The sequence below is a fragment of the Notothenia rossii genome (genome assembly GCF_949606895.1).
Source record: "Notothenia rossii genome assembly, chromosome: 10".
Lineage (NCBI taxonomy): Eukaryota > Metazoa > Chordata > Actinopteri > Perciformes > Nototheniidae > Notothenia > Notothenia rossii.
The window spans coordinates 25,285,501-25,297,980 of record NC_136908.1 but is presented as its reverse complement, the minus strand read 5'-3'; the positions used below and the strand labels follow the sequence as shown (position 1 = coordinate 25,297,980).

Sequence of the window (12,480 nt, the reverse complement as noted above, 5' to 3'; positions counted from 1 at the left end):
AATAAAATATTTGTCTGCCCATCAAATACATTGTTCAACGTTAAGAGGCCAAACTGTATTCTATTATCTCCAAAAAAACACTGTTCCTAAATAGATACAGTCGTTAGTGCGGGTAAAATAAATGTGAATCTTGAGTTTACATTTTATCTCATTTATATTTGTTTCATCTAATGACTAACAATATCTAAATGAAGGGCTGTGTTACTGTCAAGTTTAATAATTTTGCAAAAACATACTACCACAATTACTTAATTGTAATATATTACTTAACATTTTATGTGTGTTTATGTTTTTTTATATTTAGTGTGCATAGTTAGAGGAAGCCTGAGATCTATTTACACAGAAATTAACAATAATAGTAGTTGAGAGGCTTTGCAGTCACACACAACTAGGAAAAACGACAACAAAGCTTGACACATAAATGTGAAGTCTAGATGGGAATATTATGTTCACACACACGTTTGTGAAAAGATGTGTGTACATCAAATGTAATTGTATTGCAATATATTTTAAAAGCCCCGATGAACAACAGTAAATAATAAAATGTCTAAATATTGAAGTACATTAGAATGTGAATTGTAAATAAAAATATGACAAATAAATAAATGCTGACAGGACATAAAGAGCCAGCCATAGTTGATTCTGTGGCTTATGATGAGACTTGTATTTCCTAATGCTTCTTTGTCTCGTTATTATTCCAGGCAATTCAATGTTTAGATCTCAGCCCATTCACATTCGACAAAAACTGCTTGCTTTATTGTGAAATTCCTGAACCGGAACCACCTTCAGTTTGCTTTAAGATGCAAAGTGAAACTTGCTTATCGCAGTTCATTTCTGAAAACACACTGAACACGCATTGGCAGCAGTAAACTACTCCTAGTCCCAAATAATCACGAAAGTATCGTGTTTAAGCTCCACGATGTCCGGACACGGTCATGGCCATGGTCACGGGCACGGCTGGTGTGAGGGGGAACATGAGCCCGCGGAGAGGGGCCTGGAGTACGGACTGTACCAGAAGATCGACCTGGAGAAGATGCAGTGCCTGAACGAGAGCAGAGACGGGGACGGGAAGCTGGTGTTCAAACCGTGGGACCAGCGCCACGAGCGGGACAAGGTAACGGCCGCACAGAGCCCCTACCCCGGCCAGTAATCCTGTCTATGTCTGGGACATACCGAGGGGAGGTTTACGGTTGTTCCCTGAATGTGTGCCCGGTTGAGGGTGCTGGTCTGTGGGCTTCTTGCTTCGGAGCCTCGCTGTGACAATAGTATGAAGCTGCGTACAGTTTCGAAAAAACAACTTTATTTATATCACAGGCTGTCGAATTACATGAGGCTACAGCTGGAGCCTGGCATGTTGTTTACTATTATAACAATAAACAAAATAGTTCAAATCAAGGGAAAGCAAGTAACTTAAAACGTACTTAGTATAGTTTTGTGTATTACTTTAAACTGCTAACCTGCTGTTCAGATGTTGAACGTGTTGTTCCAGTACATTATTAGCCTGTCTAGTAACTTTTTTATACATTATACAAAAGTAACCATTGACAGGCAGTTATAATTGTATACATGCAAATTAATTGCAGCCCTCTTTCCATAAGTGCATCACCATAATCATATAATGTAATATAATAAAAATTATTTGACTTTGATCCTTTTAAATATACTCAGCTGAACATACATCTATACTTTTACTTTCAATTAAGGCATCTTACTTGAAAATGTCAGTATTTTCACATAGTTGTACTGTGGCTTAACTCAGTAGTTGTTCACCACAGTAGAAATCATCATCAAACATGGTTTTAAAATTAAGATATTTATAAACCGGTATATCACAATATGGCAAATGTTGACAGAAGGACACGTAAAGTAATTGAAAAGATTCTTGTAACTATTGTTTTCATTATTGGCAATTTTGCAGATTAGTTTTTATTAACTAATAACAAATTGTGTGTTAATGATCAGATGTTGGATATTGCCCATTGCTGATTGCTTGTACTGCCGTCTTCTTGGCACTAAAACCGTTATCACAATTACTTGATGTAGTGTGTGTTTTACTGCTGTTGTATTTCAGTAAAAAAAAGATTGACTCTTCTTTCTCTTTTTGCTTTTAGTATGTTGAGAGTGACGCAGATGAAGAGCTGCTGTTTAACATCCCGTAAGTCCTGAAATCATAATTTCTTAAAAGAAAGTATTTTGAGATGACACATAAGTTGTTATTATCATAAAGTGTCTATGCAAGTTGCTAACAAGGTTCTTCCTCACGAAAAAGTATGAGGAAAAACTCTATGATATTTGCTGTGTCCAATATGTTTGTGGTTGTTATTTTCATTTTCATTTTTCCCTAAGCCACCATTCATCTTCATGTGACAGCTTGTTGTCTTTCACAGCGTTCTATTTTGTACCCTGAGGCATCTCGTTTGTCAAAGATAGCAGTGAATATGAATGTGTCATCTCTTCCAGTTTTACAGGCAGCGTGAAGCTGAAAGGCATCATCATCTCTGGAGAAAATGACGACTCTCATCCAGCTGAGGTTCGACTGTGAGTGTTCACCGCTTCTTTGATCAGGGAGATGCACCCATTGCCCTTCTTTCTTTCTAAGAACTATAATCGGCAGGATACACACACTTTTACGTAACTTTCTTTTATATGGGACTGCAATTCAATTCAATGTTCATAATAAAACATCAACTATCAAATAACTTACATTTTCTCCAACACTGGACCTTCTTTCTCTCCCTCTCAAAAGAATCTCAAATTGAAACTGCTCAAGGTGACTCGACAAATAAAATTCAACTGAAAACGAATTGAAGTAGATGAAACCTTTATAATCTTAGTGAATTTGACTGTCACAAAATATGAAATGAGGTATAAGGTACGATAATATTTTATTGTCACTCACCTCCGACAATTTTCTTGCAACAAAGCTGCTTAATTTGAAACACCAACCCATATTTAAAATGAGAAACAAGGAAACAGACATTTAACCCAACACAATCACTGAAGACCATAGAGGTTTCTCAATACTCAAATTTCCCCTCCTCGACTCCTATGCTCGGCTCCTCTCCTCGAGACTTGGTGCCGCCCACAGGAGATGCGAGCGGAGGACTGAGGAGGGGAACCGAGGAGAGGAGTGGAAGCAGCAGGCGGTTAGAGAAATGAGAACTCCTCTCCTCTGAGCGGTCATTTTAAAGAGACGTCCATTAATGATTGCAGAAGGCACAGCAGCACTCTGATGGACAGATGTGTTCATGACCACTTATATATATTTACTTTTAATTCATTGACAGTCGGTATAATGAGACAATAACCGGCTACAGATGCGGACATATACACACACACATATATTTATATAAATATATACAATTTCAGAATCAAACAAGTATGAAAGCACTCTCATAATAACGTAACACAATCAGAGACTGGATATATCCCGCCCCCTCTCTCTGGTCGCTGAAATGGGGAATTGAAATTACGGGCCAAAAGTGTTACAAGTATTAAAAGTAAGCATAGGACACCAAACCAACTGAGACCCGTCTGTCTGCCGAATCTACGCACTGTACAACACACACACCTACACACTGTACCACACACACACCTACACACTGTACCACACACACCTACAGCTCCTAAAGCATAATCAGGCTACAGCCGTTGTGTATTTTATTATGTGAAGCACTAAATGGTCTTAGAAAAATATCGACTCTTTGTTTGTAGATATCTACTAAACTAAAGCATACAAATACAGAAAGTAATGTAGGCCTGTTATACTGAGTGATATATATTTTACACACTGCTCTGCTTTCTGCACGGACCTCACAGCTGTTTTCACTGTAAACATCGCGTTGCGATGAAAGCAGTTACTAAAATAATATCCAAGGGATGCATGCAGAGCTGTCATTGGCTGAGATAAGTCCGGCCGTGCGTCACGCCTCCACCGTTCCCGGAAATTCATCCGTGGAGGAGCCGTGGAGGATGCATCAGTGTCTCCTCGGTTAGAGCTCCTCAAGAGAGCCTCCTCGATGCTCGATGCTCGATGCTCCGTCCTTGGAGTGCATTGAGAGAATGAGATGTCCTTCAAAATGGCGCGCTGAAATTCATTTCCGGGTCACTACCGGAGGACCGAGGAGTCGAGGAGGAGAAATTTGAGTATTGAGAAACCCCTTGTATGTTCAACACTCTTCAACGTACATTTGATCTGGGCCTGAACTATGAATTTCATTATTGGATTAACTGGTGCACAAATGAGTGTTCTAGTCTTACCACACAAAAATGTAGGACCCTGTATCTCTGTTTTTTCATTCAAATTCATATTAACTGGAGAGAAAATAGTTGGGGCATATCTATTAGGGAGGCAAGGTGGAACCAATCTGGATTTGAACTGGGGCCACCAGAACAGCCCCAATTTTGTTTATCGCCATTATACCAAAAGAAAGTGTTGATTCAAAATGCTTTTTAAGTTTTGAATCCTATTTATAAAAAATAAAAAAAAAACTGCTAGGAACTCGGATCTGCAGCCAATATGTCTCTCCATCTTCCCTCACTAGAGGGCAGTGATTTCATGACATTTTTTTTCTCTCCAGGTACAAGAACATCCCTCAGATGTCCTTCGACGACACTGGCAGAGAACCTGAACAAGCCTTCAGACTCAACAGAGACCCCACCGCGGAGCTGGAGTACCCGACAAAGTGAGAGAGAACCATGTTTAATCACCTGAGCAACTTTAAGCTTCTATTTGGTATTGTGTGGAAATTTGCTGTGGACTTGTTCTTTACTTTTCTGCTGCTTTTAGTTGTTGTCATGTTGGTAAGCATTCCTTACATTGTGGCTGCTAGCTGGACACTGATTAGCCTAACCAGCTCACTGTTGATAATGCCTGAAGACAAAAGACTGATTTCAGGAAATAATCACTAAAATACTCAGTTGATAATACCCTTTATTGGCTTTAATGTTTAACAATTTAGTTTTTTTTTACTTTCTAGGAAATCCTTAAGAGAATTTTAAAACTTTTAGATTTGCTCTTGATTAATATGAAATGAGATGGGGATAAGAACTGGATGTAGCTTGGTATAAGGAGCTTGATGACATGACAATGCAGTGAAATCCAATCTTCTGAATCTGTTCGATTAAGTGTTTAAAGCACAAGTGGAACCATTTCTCAGTTTTTCTTTCTGTTTGGCGCAGTCTGCCTCCCTCATATGTGTTCCTGTTCTATTTAAACATAAACTCCCACCAACGCAAACACTCTGTATGAACATGTTTTTAGTTTACAACCCATTACAAATGTCTGTCTAAAGTGTCTCTATTTTGTTACTCCCTTTCAGTTTAAATGCAATGCATCCCTTTGATTTTCAGGATCGCTCGTTTCTCCAACGTCCAGCACCTCTCCATCCATATCTCAAAGAACTTTGGAGAGGAGAACACTAGGGTGTACTACATTGGTCTGAGAGGAGAATTCTCACAGGTTAGTCTTGAAAAAGAAATGCTAAGACATGTTTAAGGGTGCAATTCTCTTATTGAAGTGCTCACAATAACGTGTATAATTATGTCTTGTAAAATGCCTTGTATAAACATATCTTATTATAGTGCATTCAATACTAAGCTATAGGGATTTAGCATAGTTTAGCTAAATTAAATGTTTGTTTATCCTTAAAAGACCTATTTATCTTTCTAATCAACAGGTTTGGTCTGTTTTTACTGTAATGTTTATTTCCAGACATACTGTATCTAAAGTTGAAAAAAACCGCAACTTTTAAAAACATTAACGGACAAATAATTTGGTGCCCCCCCCTGCAGTAACTCTTACCCTTTAAAATACCAGTACATTTAAGTGACAGTTTAATGTTTTAAAAAGTGGGGTTGTGTTAGGTACTCCTCCATTGTCACTGTACTACTTAGGGGGGCAACTTACCTGACAAACACACTTTTTTGAGTTAGATGACAGAGAGTATCAGTAGAACTCTGCACTTTAATAGGTCGTGTAAATGGCCTTTTATGTTCAGAGAAATGTGTTTTCACACTGTTCTATGGTTGGTTTTTCTGTGTGCGTCACAGTATAACTTCATTGAAAGAAGATATTATTTGGACTCTTCTTTTATCCCCAGGGCTGCCGATTCTTTCCCAAAATGTTTCGGTATTTCTCTGGTGTTACTCCAGTTTCCCTTCCAGCCTACAAAGAGCCCTGTGTGTCCATCAGTTGTTGCAATGCTGTTGTTGTGACGGCTGTGTTGTGTGCCTCCTTTTAAATTAACACCATAGAGTTCATGTTGACTGTAACTTTATCAAAACATGACAGTGTCCTCCATTATTTTTAACGTTATTGCATGATTACATCATGGGTTACCATTTTGCCCAACATTTCAGGATAGCAACAAACAACAGCTTGTCCAGTGGGTACAATATTTTCTGCTTCATTTTAGGTCTCTGTATCTTTGTTGTCTTAGCTACTCAGAGAGGTCACATATTTATTTGATATGGTCACAACAACCCAATATGGAGGAATTTGGGTGGAGAGTCTGAATCAGAATCAAAATCCTGTTCTTCTCCGACAGCAGGGAAATTCAAAGTGTTCTAAAAGCTAAGGCACATTGCAGATGAAAGGCAAAATAAAATAAGTAGGATAACATCAAATGAAGAGGTGCGCCTGCGTGAATTAAAATAAAACAAATGCACAACCACAGTAAAATAAGTAGCATAATAAAAGGAAGTGTGTCAGATGTTAGTTAGTTAGCTGGCTAGTGAGTTAGTTAGCTAAATATTAAGCTAGTTGGTTGGTTGGTTAGTTAGTCTTGAAGATTCTCATGTTGAGTCACTTTTGTTATGCTGTAATGGTTAACACACCACAGTGATTTAGCCCATGTCCTACTCATGTCCAGCCCTTGCAGTTGCAGCACACACTTGCTCTTTAGCTCACTTGTGTGTGAAGCAGCATCCTTTTTTTTCTCCTCTCTGATGTCTGTCCGTCCTGGGAGAGGGATCCCTCCTCTGTTGCTCTCCCTGAGGTTTCTCCCATGTTCCCCTTTAAACTGTGGGTTTTCTCTGGAAGTTTTTCCTTGTACGATGTGAGGGTCTAAGGACAGAGGGTGTCGTATTGTCATACTGATATTCTGTACAAACTGTGAAGTCCACTGAGACAAATGTAACATTTGTGATATTGGGCTATATAAATAAACATTGATTGATTGATTGATTGATTGATATTGACTGAATTGTTACCTAGGCCAAACACACCCAAAAAATGAGCAATGACTATAGACAATGACACTTTTAAAACAAGTACAAAACCAAAGGTGGTCAACTCTGACATCACACTGTTTGGATCTTAGGGAAGTGAGAGCTTGCACAATTGCCGCATATTGCCATAGGTACTGCCAAAGAGAACAAATCGAGACTTTAAATTTCAAGATTGTTACTTAAGAACTTAAGTTTTCATTGTAACGAAAACACAAAAGGAACAACCAGCTATGTTCTCCTCCTAACCTGAAACTCTACTTGTATATCTATGAATGTTTCTTTGCTGTAAGTCAACATGTCTTTCTCTCTGTTTGCTTTTCAGGCTCACAGACATGAAGTGACAATCTGTAACTACGAGGCATCAGCCAACCCTGCAGATCACAAAGTGGAGAGCGTCATCCCACAAACCAACTTCATTTCCTGAAGAAGCTTCAGAGAGTCGGAAGAAAGAAGAGGAGGAGGAAGATGAAGAAATGTTTCAGTTGCGTCTGCTGACTGTCATTGTTCAAATTCAAGATGATTTCAGCGCTGCGTGGCGGCAGGTTGGTTCAGCTCGACAGGGATCGTGCACTGAAATCTGACCGTAGAGCTTCAGTTGTGCCGGGAAGTGCCATGTAGTTGCTCTGTTTTATATGGCAATAACACAGCTTAATGTGGGCAGAAAGCTTAATAATAAATGCATGAAACATTTCACACACAAAACGTTTGCTATCAGTTTAACCTGTATTCATGTCTAAAGATATTTACCACTTTAATCGGGTCACATCTTCTATGAAATAAAACACAAAAGGCTGGAAATAAACAAAGTGTTGGCACTTTTTTGATTTGTGAAAAACTTTGGTTGCTGGATTCATTATAAGCTTCACCCAGGTAGAAGTAAATATGTAAAGAAAGGTATTTCAAACATCTGCATGAATGAAAGAATTCAGTGTTACACAGTCAGAAATGTTAAGCCACTCTGGATACACAAGCAGGAAGTGCCGAAAAACTAATATAATGTCAATAGAAGATTATTTGAGTTCATTAAGCACTGTTAAATGTAACAAATGCATTTACTCAAGTACTTTTCTTAAATACAAATTAAGTATTTGTGCTTTACTTATTTCCATTTAATGCCACTTTAGGCTTCTAGTCCACTTATTTTCCAATTTGACTTTGTACTTAATTTTATTTTAAGCTTTAGTTACTTTAAACACTAAATATGAATCAACTAATAAAGTATGATCTATAAAAGTCTGACATGGACCATTCTGCATAATGACTGTTTTTACTTTTGGTACTTTTAATATACTTTGATGCTTTTACTTCCTACGAAGGACTTTTAATTGTTGAAGTAATATTTGTTAATTTGAATGGTAAAAGATCTGAGTACTTCCCTCACCTCTGGACAGGCCAACACATCCACTAAGTGGTTGTCCGATAATATCGGCCAGCTAGCAGTTTGTTATGTGATTAGATCATACGCTAAATGGGTTTCCTTCCATAATCCAAAATTCTGTGTTTGTCTTTCCTCTGATTTGATCTCTGTGATGAGATGAATTCCCAGCAGCTGCATGGTGCGTTGACACAGTTAATTAAGTAGGCTTGGACCAAATCCAAGGCTTCCTGCAGCAAAGGTCCGAGCTGTGATTCACTTTATAGTACAAACATGTCACCTCCATGGTGACATTTGCCCAAATGCTTATTGGCATCAACTCCCTTAAAACAATCTTATCACCTAAACACTTGTTTATCCTTTGTTTTTCCAGCAAGGGGCTATGTCATATTATGTTGTGTGATTTCCTTGTGAGTAATGCAGTGTGTCATCATGCAGTCAGCACCAGGTTGTTAGTGCATTTATGGCAAATTGTATGATCAGTGTTAGAAAAGACCATATGTTAGAAAAAAGGATATTTGAGCTCTATATTTTCTTTTCTTTTTTAAATAGAGCACAATTACATAATCACTGATTTATAAATTATTGAATTTATATTCATATGTATTAATAAATGTTACATAGATTTCTTTTTAAAACATGTGGTAGTCACAAAAACATGACCAAGGTATAACTAAATGTGTGTCTACATAAAAATGTACTCATATTCATTCAATTAAAATGTTCAATAAGAAACAGGTTACAAACCACAAATATTTCTTGCCAGTTTACATATTGTACATTTTTTCAATCAAATAAGAATCTAAACCAATAAGAGCCTCGTCCTTGGTTCAATCCAGTTGTTTCCACAACCATGATGATCGGATGTAATTATATATATAAAAATAAGAAGAAATGTGTAAGTGATAAATAGATTACTGCTGTTTTCAATGCATGCGTATTATTTATTCAATATTTTTTTCAATAGTGTCTGATTTATATTTTGAATAGTGGTTGGCTTTGTGTTGTTTACTGTTAGTCAATTTTCATTTACCAATGTAGTAGCTGCATATGCCGTCACATAAGGATACAATTAGACTTCGGAAATGGTTCTTAATTAATAGTATATATTATTTCGCAGATCTTTAACCTATATATTTACAATATAAACGAAGTTCATATTATAAAAAACATTGAAAAGACCACTAGCTACAGTAGGGCGTTGCTATGAGGTGACGTCCAGGCCCCGCCCCCTGCTTGTGTGCGGCCAGTACCGGAAGTTCCGTTCCGTCGCGAACTGGGAAAGCAAAGCGGTAAGTGTAATGCATTTGTTCTGCAAGCGGGCCTCGGATGTTCATTTTAATCCACTTTATCCAGGTCTTATTTGATTTTTATTAGAAAATTGTGTTGCTTAAGGTGTCTTCTAAAAACTACCCGTGTTTGAGGTCCGAATTCGATTCAAAACGTTAGCGAGAGGTAAACGAAGAGAAAGACACCGGCAGGAGACAATACAATGATGTTAGCTAGCAGCTCTACTACAGCTAGCCGCGGTTATTGTGCAGTGTGTGTGTGTTTGTGTGTGTGTGTGTGTGTGTGTGTGTGTGTATGTGTGTGCGCGTGCGCGCGCGTATGTGCGCGCGTGTTGGCCAGCTATGAACCGAGATTAAAGCCGAGCAATTGGAGAAGTGTTTTTTGGGGCAGGATAGGCTTTGCAGTGCTGAATGCCATCACTACTAGTACTGAGGACGGATGGGTCGAATAACCATTCATTGTCTCCTTCCTCTTCAACACCCACACCCCCCGCTTCCTCTGCTTCAACTAAAGCTTTTATTTTATTTTATATAACCGATTAATCCTTCTGCTTTCACTGTGTTCTCTTGACTGCGGTTTCTACATCGGCTAGTAATCGCGCTATTAACCTCAAGCAGCAGCAGGCGGAAAGCTGCTGGTGGTGTGTATGAAAGTAGGAGGAACGAGGGGGGTGCCTGTCACTCATTGCCGCATATTATCCTGTTGTTTGCCAGCCACCCGAAGCCATTGAGCCAAAGAGCTGTCAGAATGCAGCACCGGGTGTTTGTGTGTGCCTGTTTGACGACCTTACACACACAAACTGGTGTGTGTGTGTGTGTGTGTGTGTGTGTGTGTGTGTGTGTGTGTGTGTGTGTGTGTGTGTGTGTGTGTGTGTGTGTGTGTGTGTGTGTGTGTGTGTGTGTGTGTGTGTGTGTGTGTGTGTGTGTGTGTGTGTGTGTGTGTGTGTGTGTGTGTGTGTGTGTGTGTGTGTGTGTGTGTGTGTGTGTGTGTGTGTGTGTGTGTGTGTGTGTGTGTGTGGAATGTAATTGGAGTCATGCAGGATGGCGACTCTTGATGTGCTTTACGTTGAATGCTGCAAATCCTTTCCTATCTAGGTGTTTCTGTCACCTAAAAGTATCAGAGCGATCATAAAGAGTCCAGTTTATTAATCATGTGACTATGTTTAATTTTCTATATCCTAAAAAAAACAAGTATCACTTGAGTATAACACAATATTTAATATAAAAAATACCATGATGACCACTAACATTTGATAATATCCATTTTTAATAGGGCTGCAATTATTTTTCACTATAAAAAAAGAAGGCTCATCCCATTTTCTCCAAGTCCAGGGTGATTTCATTAAATGTCTTATTGTTCAATACAAAAACCTAAGATATCCACATCATTTAACGTATACAAAATTGATAAAGCCACACGTCTCTATTATTTATCAATTATCGACATAGTTGCTAATTATTTTCTGTTTTCGGACTGGTTACATCTCTATTCTTTGTATCAATCAGCTTTATCTCTTAATTCAACCTGTAACAGAAGTCATTAATGGGCATTTCAGGGCTTCGGTAGATATACAATACACATTTTGTTTGATAAATGAATAGCCAACTGATGGCTGAAATGATAAGTCCATAAATTAATGCCAGCAGGTTTTGATAAACATTTGATAATTTGATTATTGTGTAATGGAAAGGTTTTATGTTCATATTCAAGGCTGTTTAATTTTAGAATGATTTATTGGACCATCAAATCATATTGAGATCTTTCTATGGGATCTGAGAACCTTTCAATGCCGTCATAACTAGACCAATAAACAAATTCCAAACACAAAAAACAAATGAATAAAATAACTGTCACAGCTCTATTCTAGCTATTTACATGAGGAGAAGTTTTAAAGGTTCTTATAAATCAAATTGGCAACATGCTTCATCATTACTAATCTATGAAGCATGCTCTAAATAAGCTCCTCTGCCCGTGAACATATATAGTTGGTCCTAGATTAGATCGACTTTGTGCTACATATCCTGTTTTCAGTTGTTTTTAACACCCAACCTGAATTGGACAAGATGCTGGTACACAGCGTGACACTATTTGTAACCAGCAGCCTCCTCCAGAAGCATAGAGAGCGAGCCATTGTGTCTAAGCGTGCATTGAAAACCCACATGGTTATTTGTGCTGTTACTCTGGGTTACGGGGCACTGTGAACCTGCTAAACAATTACAGGTGGCGAGTGCAAAAGGGGAATAAAAGTGATTAATCGCCTCTTTGCATATTCTGGCATGTTTAGAGAGCTTCTTCGAACACATTATCCAATGTTCCTGCACTCCTCCTCCATCTTTATCTCTTACTGTCTTTGGTCTACTTATTAGTTATATGATCTAAGTGGCTCTGTCTGTTCCCATCCAGGGCCAAATGGCAGCTAAATTGCATTTATTTATACCCCTCAGTTAGAAATTGGGGACAATGATCAACTTGTGATGCACATGTTAATCCCACAAAATGTGTCTAAGCATTTAGTTGAGATAAAAGTACTCACATATTTTACTTAAAGTGGACCTATCATGGCTATATTTTTAAAAATATATTGT

The 12,480-nt window shown here is 38.2% G+C and overlaps 2 protein-coding genes across 2 annotated transcripts in view; both read left to right on the top strand.

The window, feature by feature from the left end:
- Positions 1-808: 808 nt before the first annotated feature.
- Positions 809-8,036, top strand: pithd1 (PITH (C-terminal proteasome-interacting domain of thioredoxin-like) domain containing 1). Its single transcript, XM_079654476.1, has 6 exons — positions 809-1,114; positions 2,112-2,155; positions 2,461-2,538; positions 4,581-4,685; positions 5,353-5,461; positions 7,553-8,036. The coding sequence occupies exons 1-6, from the start codon at positions 920-922 to the stop codon at positions 7,652-7,654; spliced, it is 633 nt and encodes a 210-aa protein (XP_079510602.1). The 5' UTR covers positions 809-919; the 3' UTR covers positions 7,655-8,036.
- Positions 8,037-9,787: 1,751 nt separating this feature from the next.
- Positions 9,788-12,480, top strand: part of lypla2 (lysophospholipase 2) — a 14,917-nt gene continuing 12,224 nt past the window's right edge. Inside the window, exon 1 of the mRNA XM_079654298.1 lies at positions 9,788-9,897. The gene's annotated coding sequence lies outside the window, so the exon portion shown is untranslated. The remainder of the gene's footprint in view (positions 9,898-12,480) is intronic.